The sequence below is a fragment of the Hemitrygon akajei genome, chromosome 3 (genome assembly GCF_048418815.1).
Source record: "Hemitrygon akajei chromosome 3, sHemAka1.3, whole genome shotgun sequence".
Classification (NCBI taxonomy): domain Eukaryota; kingdom Metazoa; phylum Chordata; class Chondrichthyes; order Myliobatiformes; family Dasyatidae; genus Hemitrygon; species Hemitrygon akajei.
Genome location: NC_133126.1, coordinates 108,212,390 through 108,229,708, shown reverse-complemented (window position 1 = coordinate 108,229,708; position 17,319 = coordinate 108,212,390). Strand labels below are relative to the sequence as shown.

Genomic DNA, 17,319 nt, shown 5'->3' with positions numbered 1-17,319 from the left:
TCATTCCTGCTTTTACTATATGTTAGTGTTATTTTAGGTTTTATGTGCTATTTGGTATGATTTGGTAGGTTATTTTTTTGGGTCTGGGAACACTCAAAAGTTTTTTCCCATATAAATGAATGGTAATTGCTTCTTCGCTTTACGACATTTTGGCTTACAAATGGTTTCATAGGAACACTCTACCTTCGGACGGCAGGGGAAACCTGTATTCATTGCTGAAATGTGGGTTGATTTCACAAGCTATAAATTGAAAGTTTTTGATCTATTTTCTGCCGTCACATTGTCCACATATATTGATGACATCACCAGGTCTAATTTCTTGATGAGGGGGACTTCACCAGGAACTGTATGTGGACAAATAGTACAACATATTCCTAGAATCATGTGCTACATATTACTGACACATACAGAACAAGCACAAGTGGAATTTCCCTCATGCTTTTCTCTTGATTTTTGTTCAGATGAGTGCTCTTCTGAACAGCTGTAGGTAGCATCTGTAGGGCCAGAGGTTGCAGCAAACTCAATGTAACCAGATCTCACCAGCGAGCTCAACACAAGAGATCGATCACCTTTGCTGTTGGGCAACATTTTAGCACAGGTGCTGGTGCTGGGGTGGCAGTGCCAGTCCTGTCTCCTGCAGGAAGGCTCTTGCACTGCCAAAACTCATAATGGAGTCAAGCCAGGACTCTCAAATACAAAAGGGAAGAGCAAGCCATAGGGTGGAAAACTTCAGGTGATCAATGCATTTCCTTTTTATTCCTTTTTCCGGCCTCCCCTGCCTGCCTGCAAGAAGATGACCATTAACTAGGGGGTTTTATTTCTCCACTCAATTAAGAGCTTTGCAAATATCGTAATCTGCTCCTCTCAGCAGCACCCTGCTTGCCAGCCTTACCATCTGTCAGTGTCTGGAAGCACATTTTGCCGCTGTACTTTCCAAATCCAGCCACTGTCCTGGCCCGCACCTGCACCACATACACCACGCCAGGCCGGAGGCCATCAATGCGAGCTGTGTTCGTCAGGCTTTTCACCACTGAAGAGTTGTACTCGTTCTGATCCTGAAAAACAAAGCACACTCACCCAGTTTTCATTGCAGAACAATGCAGGAAGGCTGCTTGCCGCTTAGCTCAACCTGATAGTGCAGAGCCTCTGCAATCCATCTCCTTTGCACTACCCCTGCATGTTTTCAAATTTCTCCCTTGATTTATTCAATATTGATTATTGAATACTATCAAGCAATTTGCTTCCACGGCACTTTTAAGCAGGATGTTCCAGATTCCAGGAACATGATGCATTAATGGTGCCCAGAAATCTACTTTCAGTCCGAAGCACTAAAAGTTCCACCATGTCCGGGTTATCTTCAGGTTACAAATGCCTGATTTACAGACACTACTGTGTACAATCAAGCTCCCACAACGTTATTAAATTCAAAAGTTCAGTGTATGTACATACCGTACTTTTGTTCTGCTGAATGCAGAACTAATTTCCTCTCTCTGTCCACTTCCAGTAATTATTCCTTCTTATTGGGCTTATATGTGTTTAAGGACATGGAAGGTATGGTTACCATATCTAGTGTGTATTTCCCAATTTATGCACAAAATTTATACACAAATTGCATTTGCCTTCTTTACCACCAACTCAACCTGCAAGTTAACCTTTAGGGAATCCTGTACAAGGACTCTCAAGTCCCTTTACACCTCAGATTTTAGAATTGAATCCCTGTTTAGAAATTAGTCTATGCCTTTATTCCTTCAACCAAACTGTAAGACCATACACTTCTCAGTACTATGTTCTATCTGCCACATCTTTTACTATTCTCCATTCTAAGTCCTTCTGCAGATACCTTGCTTCCTCAAAAGTACCTGCCCCTCTACCTACCTATCTTTGTATCGTCTGCAAACTTGGCTGCAAAGCCATCAATTCTGTCATCCAAATCATTGACATATAGTGTGAAAAGAAGTGGTCCAAATACCGACCCCTGGGAACACCACTAGTCACTGGCGACCAATCAGGAACGGCCTCCTTTACTCCCACTCTTTGTTTCCTGCCAGTCACGAATCTTCTATCCATGCTACTATCTTTTCTTTAATACCATGTGCACTTATCTTGTTAAGCAGCTTCATGTGCGGCACCCTACCAAAGGTCTTTTGTAACTCTAGGTAAACAGCATCCACTGACTCTCCTGCCTGCTTAAAACAGTACCAACAGAATAGTCAGGCAAGATTTTCTCTTAAGGAATCCATGTTGACTTTGGCCTATTTTATCATGTGCCTCCAAGTACCCTGAAATCTCATCCTTAATAATGGACTCCAACATCTTCGCAACCACTGAAGTCAGGCTAACTGAACTATAATTTCCTTTATTCTGCCTCCCTCCCTTCTTAAAGAATGGAGTTATTTGCTTACTTGCATTCTTCTGCTTTTTTAATTGCCTTCCATTGGCTTTTTTAAAGCTTCCCAGTCCCCTACCTTCCTACTAAACTTTACTATGTTATGTGCTCTATTGCTTTTATGTTTGACTTCCCTTGTCAAACATGGTTGCCTCATCCTCCCTTTAGAAAACTACTTCAGCTTTGGAATGTATCTATCCTGCGCCTCTGAATTCTCCCCAGAACTCCCACTATTGCTGTTCTGCTATCATCTGTAATAGTGTCTCCTTCCAATCAACTTTGGCCAGCTCCTCTCTCATGCCTCTGTAATTTCTTTTATTGCACAGTAACAATACAACTGACTGTATCTTCTCCCTCTCAAACCAGGTTGCATTCTGTCATATTATGATCACTGCCTCCTAAGGATTCTTTTACCTTGAGCTCTCTAATCAAATCTTGTTCATTACACAACACCCAATCCAGAATTACCTTTCCCTTAGTGGGCTTAACCACAAACTGCTCTACGAAGCCATCTCACAGGCATTCTAAAAATCCCCTCTTGGGATCCAGCACCAACCCAATTTTCCCAATCTACCTACATATTGAAATGCCACATGATTCACATCAGAATCAGGTTTATTATCACTAGCATGTGACATGAATTTTGTTAATTTAGCAGTAGCAGTTTAATGCAATACATAATCCAGCAGAAAGAGAAAGAAAAATAAATAAAATGAAACATAATAATAAGTAAACAAGTAAAACAATTACGTATATTGAATAGATAATTTTAAAATGTGCAAAAACAGAAATACTGTACATTAAAAAAAGTGAGGTAGTGTCCAAAGCTTCAAGTCCATTTAGGAATCCGATGGCAGAGGGGAAAAAGCTGAATTGCTGAGTGTGTGCCTTCAGGCTTCTGTACCTCCTACCTCATGGTTACAGTGAGAAAAGGGCATGCCCTGGGTGCTGGAGGTCTTTAATAATGGACGCTGCCTTTCTCAGACACTGCTCCCTGAAAATGTCCTAGGTACTTTGTAGGCTAGTACCCAAGATGGAACTGACTAGATTTACAACCTTCTGCAGCTTCTTTTGGTCCTCTGCAGTAGCCCCTCCATACCAGACAGTGATGCAGCCTGTCAGAATGCTCTCCATGGTACAACTATAGAAGTTTTTGAGTGTATTTGTTGACATGCCAAATCTCTTCAAACTCCTAATTAAGTATAGCCGCTATCTTGCCTTCTTTATGACTACATCGATATGTTGTGACCAAGCTAGATCCTCAGAGATCTTGACACCCAGGAACTTGAAGCTGTTCACTCTCTCCACTTCTGATCCCTCTATGAGGATTGGTATGTGTTCTTTCATCTTACCCTTCCTGAAGTTCACAATGAGCTCTTTTGTCTTACTGATGCCAGGTTGTTGCTGCGGCACCATTCCACTATTTGGCATAACTCACTCCTGTATGCCTTCTTGTCACCACCTGAGATTCTACCAACAATGGTTGTATCGTCAGCCAATTTGTAGGTGGTATTTGAGCTATGCCTAGCCACACAGTCATGTGTATATAGAGAGTAGAGCAGTGGGCTAAGCACACTCCCCTGAGGTGTGCCAGTGTTGAGCGTCAGCAAGGAGGATATGTTATCACCAATCCGCACAGACTGTGGTCTTCCAATTAGGAAGTCGAGGATCCAATTACAGAGGGAGGTACAGAGGTCCAGGTTCTGTAACTTCTCAGTCAGGATTGTGGGAATGATGGTGTTGAATGCTGAGCTATAGTCAATGAACAGCATCCTGATATAGGTGTTTATACTTAATAGTGTCTTTATTACTATACATGCCTTTTCTATCTCCTGTTGTCATTTATATCCCAGATCTTGGCTACTGTTTGGAGGCCTGCGTATAACTCCCAACAGGGTCTTTTTACTCTGGCTGTTTCTTAACTCTACCCTCAAAAATTCTACATCTTCCAATCCTTTGTCACCTACGTACCTTGTTCTGTGTTTTCCATAGTACTGCGAGGACTACAATTTAAAATCACTTCACCTCCCAAAAAAAACCAGATCTGAGGAATGAAAGCTTCACACAGCATGGAAACAGTCCTTTCCGCTCAGCTCATCCATGCTGATGTCTCATGCCATCTAGTAAAAAGGGCCTGTTTGCCTGCATTTGGCCTCTAAACCTCTTCTATCCACGTATATATCTAGACGGTTTTTAAACATTGCCAATATGCCCTCCTCAACCACTATTTCTCGCAGCTCAGTCTAAATATTAATCACCATTTGCATAAAGAAGCGACCACTGATGTCCCTTTTAAATCTCTCACCTCTGATCACAAATCTATTCCCTTCTTGTCTTTAGCATACCCTCTCCAGGTAATAAGACTACTGTACGTGCTTTTAGCCTGTCTAAACTCCTCATGATCATGTATACTTCTATCAGATCACCCTTCAATTTCCTACGTTCCAGTGAATAAAGCCTTAATCTCTGCAATCTGACCTTGTAACTCAGACCCCCAAGTCCAGGCAACATCCTGGTAAATCTTTTCTGCACTCTTTCAAGTTTAATAATATTTTTCCTATAACAGAGTGACCTAAATTGCTTCAAAGTATCTCATTGTTTGGGTACTAAGTTATAAAGCATCTTTGACCCACTTCTCATCACTGATCTGCTGGGCAAAATGGCCTGGCTGGGTGTTACAAATACTAAGCTGCTTCTTTATACCTCAACACTGTTTTATCCCTCCTTGTTCAATCCCTTCCCACCTATGTTCGTAACACTTCTCACGCTTTGAATTTTCTCAATGCTTTTAAGTTCCCTGGCCCCCACCGCCTTATTTTCACCATGGACGTCCAGTCCCTATATACTCTGTACCTCCATCCACCATCAAGAAGGTCTCAAAGCTTTCCACTTCTTTTTGGATTCCAGACCTAACCAATTCCCCTCTACCACCACTCTCCTCCGTCTAGTGAAATTAGTCCTTACTCTCAATAACTTCTCCTTTGGCTCCTCCCACTTCCTCCAAACCAAAGGTGTAGCCATGGGCACCTGCATGGGTCCCAGCTATGCCTGCCGTTTTGTTGGCTTTGTGGAACAGTCTATGTTCCAAGGCTATACGGGTATCCATCCCCCTCTTTTCCTTCACTACATCGACAACTGCATTGGCGCTGCCTCCTGCACATATGCTGAGCTCGTTGACTTCATTAACTTTGCCTCCAACTTTCACCCTGCCCTCAAATTTACCTGGTCCATTTCTGACACCTCCCTCCCCTTTCTTGATCTTTCTGTCTCCATCTCTGGAGACGGCCTATCGACTGATATCTACTATAAGCCTACAGATTCTCACAGCTACCTGGACTATTCCTCTTCCCACCCTGTCTCTTGCAAAAATGCCATCCCATTCTCACAATTCCTCCATCTCCACCGCATCTGCTCTCAGGATGAGGCTTTTCATTCCAGGACGAAGGAGGAAAAAGACACGTTCGGATGCTGTTCATAGACTTCAGTTCAGCATTCAACACAATCATCCCTCAGAAACTGATTGGAAAGCTGAGCCTATTGGGCCTGAACACCTCCCTCTGCAACTGGATCCTAGACTTCCTGACTGGGAGACCTCAGTCAGTCCGGATCGGGAGCAGCATCTCCAACACCAACACACTGAGCACGGGGGCCCCCAGGGCTGTGTGGTCAGTCTACTGCTGTTCACTCTGCTGACCCACGACTGTGCAGCAACACTCAGCTCGAACCACATCATCAAGTTCGCCGATGACACGACCGTGGTGGGTCTCATCAGCAAGAACGACAAGTCAGCTTATAGAGAGGAGGTGCAGGGGCTAATGGACTGGTGCAGAGTCAACAACCTGTCTCTTAATGTGAACAAAGCAAAAGAGATGGTTGTTGACTTCAGGAGGGCACGGAGCGACTACTCCCTGCTGAGCATCGACAGTTCCTCGGTAGAGATCGTAAAGAGCACCAAATTTTTGGCGTTCACCTGACTGAGAATCTCACCTGGTCCCTCAACACCAGCTCCATAGCAAAGAAAGCCCAGCAGCGTCTCTACTTTCTGTGAAGGCTGAGGAAAGTCCATCTCCCCCCCCCACCCCCCCCCATCCTCATCACATTCTACAGGGGTTGTATTGAGAGTGTCCTGAGCAGCTGCATCACTGCCTGGTTTGGAAATTGCACCATCTCGGATCGCAAGACCCTGCAGCAGATAGTGAAGTCAGCTGAGAAGATCATCGGGGTCTCTCTTCCCACCATCACGGACATTTACACTACACGCTACATCCGCAAAGGAAACAGAATTATGAAAGACCCCACGCACCCCTCATACAATCTCTTCTCCCTCCTGCCATCTGGGAAAAGGTTCTGAAGCATTCGTGCTCTCACGACCAGACTATGTAACAGTTTCTTCCCCCAAGCTATCAGACTCCTCAATACCCGAAGCCTGGACTGACACTTTGCCCTACTGTCCTGTTTATTATTTATTGTAATGCCTGCACTGTTTTTGTGCACTTTATGCAGTCCAGTGTAGGTCTGTAGTCTAGTGTAGCTTCCTCTGTGTTGTTTTTTTTACGTAGTTCAGTCTAGTTTTAATACTGTGTCATGTAACACCATGATCCTGAAAAACGTTGTCTCATTTTTACTATGTACTGTACCAGCAGTTATGGTCAAAATGACAATAAAAGTGACTTGACTTGGCTTGACTTGAGATGTCTTCCTTTATTAAACAAAGGGGTTTCCTATCATCCACCATCAACTCTGCTCTCAAACACATCTCTCCCATTTCACCCACATCTGCTCTCACCCCATCCGCTCGCCACCCCACTCGGGATAGGGTTCCCCTTGTCCTCACCTACCACCCCACCAGCTTCCGGGTCCAACGTATAATTCTCCGTAACTTCCGCCATCTCCAACGGGATCCCGCTACCAAGCATGTCTTTCCCTCCCCCCCCTTTCTGTTTTCCACAGGGATTGCTCTCTACGTCACTCCCTTGTCCCTTGTCCCCATCCCTTCCCACCGATCTCCCTCCTGGCACTTATCCTTGTAAGTGGAACAAGTGCTACACCTGCCCTTACACTTCCTCCCTCACCACCATTCAGGGCCCCAGACAGTCCTTCCAGGTGAGGCGACACTTCACCTGTGAGTCGGCTGGTGTGGTATACTGTGTCCGGTGCTCCCGGTGTGGCCTTTTATATATTGGTGAGACCCGATGCAGACTGGGAGACTGTTTCGCTGAACACCTATGCTCTGTCCGCCAGAGAAAGCAGGATCTCCCAGTGGCCACACATTTTAATTCCACGTCCCATTCCCATTCTGATATGTCTGTCCATGGCCTTCTATACTGTCAAGATGGAATCCACACTCAGGTTGGAGGAACACCACCTTATATTCCGTCTGGGTAGCCTCCAACCTGATGGCATGAACATTGATTTCTCTAACTTCCGTTAATGCCCCTCTTCCCCTTCTTACCCCATCCTTGATTTATTTATTCCCCCCCTTTTTTTCTCTCTCTGCCCATCACTCTTTGCCTGTTCTCCATCTCCCTCTGGAGCTCCCCTCCCCCTTTCTTTCTCCCTAGGCCTCCCGTCCCATGATCCTTTCCCTTCTCCAGCTCTGTATCCCTTTCACCAATCACCCTTCCGGCTCTCAGCTTCACCCCTCCCCCTCCGGTCTTCTCCTATCATTTCGCATTTTCCCCTCCCCCTCCTACTTCCAAATCTCTTACTATATTTCCTTTCAGTTTGTCCTGACGAAGGGTCTCAGCCCGAAACGTCGACAGTGCTTCTCCCTATAGATGTTGCCTGGCCTGCTGTGTTCCACCAGCATTTTGTGTGTGTTGCTTGAATTTCCAGCATCTGCAGATTTCCTCATGTTTGCATCTTTACTTAGACGCCATCTTGGACGCATTACTTTAATTAAAAGTGCAACAGCAACAGTATGAATGACGGGGCAGAAATTCTGGGCCAGAATGATTAATTACACTTTGTCTTTGGTTTCAGTCGAGCCTTGCCTAATTAGAAACTAATTAGCCACTTAAGAATTAAACAGTTTATTAGGCCTTACACCAGCTGACTTGAAGCAGAAGTTCACACTTGCTGTACTTGTCAGCAATGGGAGTTAATGCAATTGCAGGTCAGCCAATCTAATGATAATGGAACGATTTCGTTCGGAACAGGGTTCCAAAGAAAATTATGTTCCCATTGCTCTCTGTAAGGAGTTTTTGTACATTCTCCCTGTGACTGCCTGGGTTTTCTTTGGGTGCTCCAGGTTCCTCCCACACAACGTACAGTGTGGGCATGCTATGTAGGTGCTGAAAGCATGCTGACACTTGCAGGCTGTCCCCAACATGTCCTCGGACTTCGATTGTTGACTCAAAATGATGCATATCACCATGTTTCAATGTACATGTGACAAATAAAACTAATCTGATCAGAATCAGATTTAATGTCTCCAGCATATGTCATAAAATTTGTTAACTTTAAAATGAAATAGATGATAAATATAGAAAAAAATTGAGTGACTTTAAATATATACAATATATATATAAGTTAAAATAAGCAGTGCAGAATAACAGAAATTTAACAAGTACTAGTGTTCATGGGATCAATGTCCATTTAGAAATCAGATGGCAGAAGGAAGAAGTTGTTCCTGAATCACTGAGAGTGTGCCTTCAGGCCTCTGTACCTCCTTCCTGATGGTAACAGTATGAAGAGGGCTTGTCCTGGATGGTGGGGATGATGGCTGCCGCTTTCTTAAGGCACCGCTCCTTAAAGATGTCTTGAATACTACGGAGGCTGGAACCCATGACAGAGCGAACTAATTTAACAAGTTTCTGCAATTTACTTCAATCTGGTGCAGTAGCACCCCCCCCACCCCCACACCCACACCGGACAGTGATACAGCCAGTCAGAATGCTCCCCATGGTACATTTATCGAAGCTTTTGAGTGTTTTAGTTGACAAACCAAATCTCCTAATCTAGTTTAGGGTGTATATTTCCCTTTTTGTTTACTGATTTGCACTCTAGAAAGATTGGCTGAGGATTGAAATTGTTGGTATTCTGGTGCAGGGTATTGCAACCACACCCACTGCACAACCATGTTACAAAGTGATGACTGTAACACAAATTACAGCAGCAATTACAGGATTGATGCATCAATAGAAGAGACAATTCAGATCTAATTACTGGCCAACTTCAATCCCAGGAAGCTACAACAATGAGACAGGACAGCCAGCCTCTCATTTTTCTGAACCTTTGAAAGAGCTTTCTGTTTAGTCCTCCTCTCCTGCTCTTTTTTTTCTGTAGCCCTTTGTTACCTTTCAGCTATTTATCCACTTCAGTTCTGAAAGTTATTACTGAATTTGCCATTTACCACACTTTTGGGTCATGACAAACGATGACACTTCAAATTAAATTAATCTAATTAACCTTTGCTTTGCTTCTATTTACATAGGATTTGCCTAACTTTCTGAGTACTTCCGGTACTCTCAGATGTTATTCAAAACAAACAATGGTCTGGTACTTCTCCTCACTACCCACCCTTTGGCATTCCTAAGAAGTGTTTTCTCTGTTTCGTGTTTCACTGACATTCCTACCAGTGCAGCTGAGACCAGAAAGGGTCTTTTAAACCTTAGAAAGAGGCAAAAAATTCAGCAAATCAAAAAGATAGCACTTTCTATAAGGAGCCTATTCAGGCATATCCTGAAATGTCATCCTAGGTCTATGAAGACAATTATTCCAGTGGAATTTGGACCCATTGTCATCCCAGAAGAAACCGAAGTATTAAGATTCACAAATTTAATAAAAACACCCGCAGTTTAGAAAAAAAGGGATGGTGAAGAATTATGTACACTGACGGTGAGATTGAAGTGGCATATGTAGACAACAGTGGCTGGATGGGTTGAAGAGAGCTATCTCTGTGCTATCTGACAGCTCAAATTAGTTTCTGAAGGAAAGTGAAAATAGAGCCTTTGAATGAAGACTTTGTTGTCATTGCCATTAAAAGTCAACCACTCTTGAGAAGTACAGAATGAAAATGCAGTTGCAAATTACCAGCATATTTGAAATGGCTGTAATTCCTTAATAACTGGCATTTTAAGCCATTATGTTCACTCTGCAGGAAGTACAAATAGTTTCCTCAACTGTTAGACATCAAAAGATGCAGAAGTAAATTTGATGGGAAAATTTTATTCAAAAAGAACAAAAAAAAACACTGTGGATAACATTTAGATCACTACTTCTGCCAACAGCATTCTCAGAGTGCTCATTTGGAATCGATGCGCTAAAAGACAATATTTCATGAGCCTTTCCATTTGGGGTGAGGTAATCTCTGGACATACCACATGGATACAATGAACCGCTGGAACTTCACTTGTTTACATTCACTGATGCCATGAGGAAGGGAGGGAAGGCTTGACCTTACATTGCTAAAACAGTAAAAAGAAACAGACTTAGCAGAAATTCCCAACACCTTCATGAGCATAACGTTTACCAGTAAGGGGATTTTCTGGAGGGAACTGTTCTGCTTGAGTCCTCTGCCAGATTGACCAGAGACAAACATGAACACTTATCCACAGACAAGTTGTGAGAATTTCTAAGAACTCCAAGAGGTCTTTCTTTCCTGCTTCTGCAACAAAATTTTCATGGAACCTTAAATGCCCTCTTAATTTACTCCCATGCAGGAGCCAGAGGTAATTAAGAGTAAGCAATTGTCTGAAAAGGGGGCGACTGGATAACCTGATCTTATAACCAGTGAAGGCTTGACCCAATAACTAGCAATTCCATAACCAGTTGATGGTCACGGTAAAAGTATCAGAAATTAGTTATTGATACATGCATCCTAGCAGAGAAAGACTGTGCTCTGAAACCACTTTCCAACTAACTTTAGCACCACACTTATCAATTTTGTTCAGAAAGGTTAAGGGTATTCACCACTGGCTCTCTGAATGACGCAGTTTAGCATATCCCTGAGCCCTCAATGCTAATCCAGCTCAAAATGATTGGTTGAGAGGTTCCTCTGATCTCTGTCAACTGGAAAATGACTTTAGGGCACTCACAACCCAATTTTAAAGATTAAATTGTGCCTCAGAATATCAGTATCTCTTGGGACTCTCGGAATGGCTGCTACATAAAAGGTGAAAAATTGTGCTGCATCTGTTCTAGATAGAATTAAAAAGCAATCACAAAACTAGGCAAAGCTTTACGCTCCATTGGATCCACACTTTATGAGTGCATCGGATAACAAACTCTGTTCCCAGACATTTGACACTTTATCAAATACCTTTTGAGAGTCCAAATACACAATATCACTCTTACTATCCTCAATGACCTGTCAATTGTGTTCAGCAGATGTGATTTGCATTTAAAAGTTGAAGTATTGCCCAATCTAACTTTAGGAAACAGTTAGGAAATTGATGAGAGGCCAAAAAGTTAAACTGGCGCAAGGGCAATGAGAAGACAGATTAGGAGGAATTTCTTTAGTGAACATATGTTTTTTGGGAGAATGACTTACTTTAGCGGATAGAATGGAAAGAGTCAAAACCCAAGATATCTTTTAAGAGAAAACTGAACAAATTTCTGAGCATGCCAGTTAATTGTGGAGATATTCTCCATTTATTTGGTGAAATGTTGTTACATCAACACTTGTGGCACAGTGGGTAGAGCTGTTGTCTCCCAGAGCCAGAAGCTTGGGTTCAATGCTAACTTCTGGTGCTGTCTGTGTGGAGTAGGCATGTTCTCTGATATTTTGTTGGTTTCCAACCATATCCAAAAACATGCATGTTGTCAGGTTATATAAGCACTTTATAGTGCAGGTGTTGTGTGGGTAGAATTGTCTGGGTTGTGTGTGTGGATAAAATAGGAGAGTGAATTAAATAGAATTAGAGTGGGTTTAGTGTAAATTAATGTGGGCCTGGTGAGCCCAAGGGCCTGTTTTCATGCTGCATGACTCTAAATACTTGATAAACGAGACACCACCCAGAACAAAGCTATCCTCTTGATTCACATTTCACTTATAGTTTTTTAATTTGAATTCTGTCCCATCATATGGACAACACTGACATTTATTACCCATTACCCTTGTGAAGATAGTGAGGGGCTCACCTTCCTTAAGCTCTGAATGGGCATGGCAAGAATGCTTGAAGTTTGGGATTTCAAACCAGCGATGAAGAAGAAGAGGGTGTAACCTCCCCAGATTACAAACACATGATTTATGTACATAAGAACATATGTTTGGGAGACTGGCAGGATATGTTTGCTGCCTACTGCAGGGCTGCATGCAACTTCTGCTGTCTGTGGACTATGTTGACAACCACATTTCTTGACTTGCAAACTGGTTGGATTATTAACAATTTGCAGGAACAGAGCCAAGCCATAGCCTATGGAGTAGCTGTGTGTATATTTCTCCAACAGCACATGGTGTGAACTTGCGGGCAATGTGTTTCTATCAATCTACAGTCTTTATCCTGTAAGATGGAAGGAACTACAGGTTTCAATGATGCTGCCATCAAAGTCTTGCTGAACTTCTGCAAATTAATTGCCTCTTTCATTCCATCTGATTAAACAACTGGAGAAAGAAATCCTACTTAATTTGTCTTTCTACCCTCCTTGGCAACCGTCTTAAGCCAACGCTACAACCAGGGGAAATGATCACCCTATCAATATTCTCGTTAATTATGAAAGACTCAGTGAAGTGGGACAGAGGTTAAACAGCCAGTGTCTTTGTGGCCATCCCCTCAGCAACAGGTATACTACTCTGGATACTGTTCAGGGAGGGAGGGTGAACTAGCAAAGGAAAGTCACAGCAGTCAGGTCCCTGGCACTGAGTCTGGCTCTGTGGCTCAGAAAGGAAAGGGGTAGAAGAGGCAGGTTGTGGTGAAGGGGGGTTTTGTTAGGGGAACAGAAAGGAGGTTCTGTGGATGAGAAAGAGATTCCCGGATAGTATGTTGCCTTCCGGGTGCCAGCGTCCAGGTATCTTGAATTGAGTGTTCAGCATTCTTAAATGAGAGGATGAGCAGCCAGGGGTCATGGTCCATGTGGGTACCAATGATATAGGTAGGAAGAGTGATGAGTTTCTGCAAAGTGATTTTAGAGAGCTGTCTGCGAGATTAAAGGCAGCACCTCCAGTGTAGAGATCTCAAGATTGCTACCTGTGCCACGTGCTAGTGAGGCCAGAAATAGGAAGATCATACAGTTTAACATGTGGCTAAGGAGTTCGTGTAGGAGGGAGGGCCCCAGATTTTTGGATTACCGGATTGGTCTTTTGGAAGATCAGAATGGTAGTCCATACATGGAGCCAAAATAAACGAAGGAGATCTTAAATGAATTGTTTGCATCTGTATTTATTCGGGAGACCGACACAGAGTCTATAGAAGCGAGGTCATAGATCTTACACACATTACAGAGGAGGAGGCAAATTAGGGTGGATAAACCCCAGGCTTGGACCTTGTGGGAGGAAAGTGCAGAAATTGTGGGGGCCCTAGCAGAGATATTTAAAACATCCTTTGTACAAGCTGAGGTACCAGAGGTTTGGAGGATAGCTAATGTTGTTTTACTGTTTAAGAAAGGCTCTAAAAATAAACCAGGAAATTATAGGCTGGTAAGCCAGACATCAGTAGAAACATAGAAAACCTACAGCACAATACAGGCCCTTCGGCCCACAAAGGTGTGTCAAACACATCCTTACCTTAGAACTACCTAGGCTTACCTATAGCCCTCTATCTTTCTAAGCTCCATGTATCCATCCAGGAGTCTCTTAAAAGATCCTATCGTTTTTGCCTCCACTACTGCCGCCGGCAGCCCATTCCACGTACTCACTACTCTCTGTGTAAAAAAAACTTACCCCTGACATCTCCTCTGTACCTACTTCCAAGCACCTTAAAAGCATGCCCTCTCGTGCTCGCCATTTCAGCTGTTACAAGGTATTCTACGGGACCAGATATATGAGTAGACGAATAAACATGGACTGATTAGGAATAATTAGCATGGTTTTGTGCATATGTAATGCACTGTAAAGTTTCACTGCTAATGTAATGGCTTCTTTGTAATGTTCCCTGCTGAGATAACAGTTTCTTTGTAGCAGCAATGTTAGGGTTATAGCTGGAGATAATGGGATGCATGTTAGCCAATCGGAGATTGTTGCTTTGTCTTGTGTATCTGGAAAGATGCTTTTTCGCAGTCTTTTGTCGAAGAGAGGTGAAGAGGGAAGACACATGTGGAGACCACTGGACGGAGTGGACTGGGATCTGAGGGTCCGAAGGTTGGCAACACTTGGAGGAGACCGATGTTGGAAGAATGACTACTGAGTGAACTCCAATGTGATTTTGTCTTGACCTTGGGCCCTTTTGTTTTGTTTATTTTCATTACTAACCCTATATTCAGATTAAGATTCATAAAGTTCTATCATTTAATTGCATATGGTGTACTGTCTGATATTTTGCGTTGTGAGTTTGTAACTGGGGGTACATTACACAGCATTCACACAAACGTGATTACCCAGTTTGGTAGGGCCGAAGGCTGATTCCCCTAGACGAACGCGAGCTGGGCGAAACAGAGGGTTACACATAGTAAGTCATACCTAACGAAGCTTATAGAGGAACCAACCTTATACCAGGAATGTTGATGAAGGCAAGGCAGTGGATGTTGTCTACATTGACTTTAGCAAGGCATTTGACAAGGCCCTGCATGGGAGGTATGTCAAAAAGGTTCAGTTGCTTGGCATTCAAGATGAGGTAGTAAATTGGATTAGATATTGGCTTTGTGAGAGAGCCAGAAAGCGGTATTAGATGGTTGGCTCTCTGACTCGAGACCTGTGACTAGTGGTGTGCTGCAGGGATCAGTGCTGGGTCTGTTGTTGTTTGTCATCTGTATCAATGATCCGGGTGATAATGGATCAGCGAATTCATGGATGATATCAAGATTAGGGGTGTAGTGGACAGCAAGGAAGACTATCATGGGATCTGAATCAGTGGGAAAACGGGCTGGACAATGGCAGAAGGAATTAAATGCAGACAAATACGAGTTGTTACTTTTCAGTAGGACCAACCAGGGTAGGTATTACACAGTGAACTGTAGGGCACTGAGGAGTGTGGTAGAATAAAAGGATCTGGAAATACAGGTGCATAATTCATTGAAAGTGATGGCACAGGTAGATAGGGTCATAAAGAAAGGTTTGGAACTTTGGCCTTCAAAGTACTGAGTACATGAGAAGGGATGTTATGATGAAGTTGTATAAGACATTGGAGATTCCTTATTTAGAGTATTAAGTGCAGTTTTGGTCAATTACATATAGGAAAGATGTAAATGAAGTTGAACAAGTGCATAGAAAATTTACAAGAACATTTCCAGGTCTGGAAGACTGGAGTTATAAGGAAAGATTGATTAGGTTAGGACTTCATTCCTTAGAACATCGAAGATTGAGAGGAGATTTAATAGACATATACAAAGTTATGAGGCGTATAGTTAGGGTAAAGCTTTTTCCATTGAAGTTGGGTGAGACTACAGCCAGAGATCATGGGTTCAGTGTGAAAGGTGAAAAGTTTAAGGGGAACATGAGGTTTTCATCTTCTTCACTTAGAAGGTCGTGAGAGTGTGGAACGAGCTGCCACTGCAAGTGGTGCATGTGAGCTCAATTTCAACCTTTAACACAAGTTTGGATAGGCACATGGATGGTTGGGGTATGGAGGGCTATGGTCTGGATGCAGATTGATGGGAGTAGGTAGGTTAAATGTGTTGGTATGGACTAGATTGGCTGAAGGGCTTATTTCTGTGCTGTACTTTTCAAAAATCTCTTTACTTTTTTATTGCATCTGGTGAAAATTGTACTAGGATTTCTAATCACTTTTCATAACACTGTTTCACCTTCCTCTGCAACTGAATCCTTGACTTCCTGACTGGGAGACCACAGTCAGTGGAAATTGGAAATAACATCTCCTCCTTGCTGACAATTGACACTGGTGCACCTCAAGGATGTGTGCTTAGCCCACTGCTCCACTCTCTCTACACCCACGACTGGATAGCTAGACACAGTTGAAATGTCATCTATAAATTTGCCGACTATTTTTGGTAGATGGTCCGTGACCAAAGACACTGGCAAAATTCTACTGATGTGCCATGGAGAGCTTCTAACTAGAGGGGTAACTGTGCAGGATTGGAAGAAGGTGTAAGAAGTTGTAAACCCAGCCAGCTCCATCTTGGGCACTAGCCTCCCCAGCATCCAGGACATCTTCAAAAGGTGATGCCTCAAAAAAGTGGCATCGATCATTAAGCACCCCCTCACCCATACACTCTTCTCATTGCTTCCATTAAGGAGGAAATACAGGAGGTTCTAGACACACATTCAATGTGTCAAGAACAACAACTTCTCCTCTGCCATCAGATTTCTGAATGGAGAACAAACACTTCCTTAGTATTTCCCCCTTTTCTACTTATTTAATTGTTTTCACATATACTTTTTATTGTAAGTTATAGTTTTTATCATCTATTGCAATGTACTACTGCCATAAAAACAACAAATTTCATGACTTATGCCAGTGATATTAAACCTGTTCCTGATTCACAACATAATGATCCTTATAATTTACATTGCAACTGTAGTTAATATCTGTTTCTGACCTGAGATCTTCACTTTTATATAAGGTGTTCTCAAAATCCCATTGAATGCTTTACTCAGAACAATACACCAATAAAATCTTCTGGCAAAAGGAGCAGTGGCAACTACAATATAATAGAGAGCCAGGATCTACATCTCTGTACCTTTTCATAGAATCGCAACTCGTAATCCAGGATGATTCCATTTGGTTGATCGGGCTGTGGCCAGGAGAGTGTGATGCTACTCATTGTAGAGCCCACCTGATGCATGATGGGGACTGTCGAGGGCGCTGCAAAAAAAAACAGACAAAGAGAAGATTACCCTGTGTTGTCTTGCAAACATTTTAAAATAACATGAACTCTGG

General features: G+C 42.9%; 1 protein-coding gene across 5 annotated transcripts in view; it reads right to left on the bottom strand.

Moving 5' to 3' along the window:
• ephb1 (EPH receptor B1) overlaps positions 1-17,319 on the bottom strand; it is a 649,893-nt gene that overhangs the window by 137,408 nt on the left and 495,166 nt on the right. For 4 of the 5 annotated variants that reach the window (XR_012098311.1, XM_073040562.1, XM_073040560.1 and 1 more), the window contains exons 6-7: positions 17,120-17,244; positions 893-1,055 (exon numbers count right to left, since the gene is read on the bottom strand). Coding sequence is in view for 4 of the 5 variants with exons in the window: in XM_073040562.1 (XP_072896663.1) it covers positions 893-1,055; positions 17,120-17,244 (288 nt within the window). In the remaining variant the exon portion in view is untranslated. Of the gene's footprint in view, positions 1-892; positions 1,056-10,658; positions 10,795-17,119; positions 17,245-17,319 lie in introns of those variants that run through there. The other variant, XM_073040563.1, reaches the window with a different exon arrangement.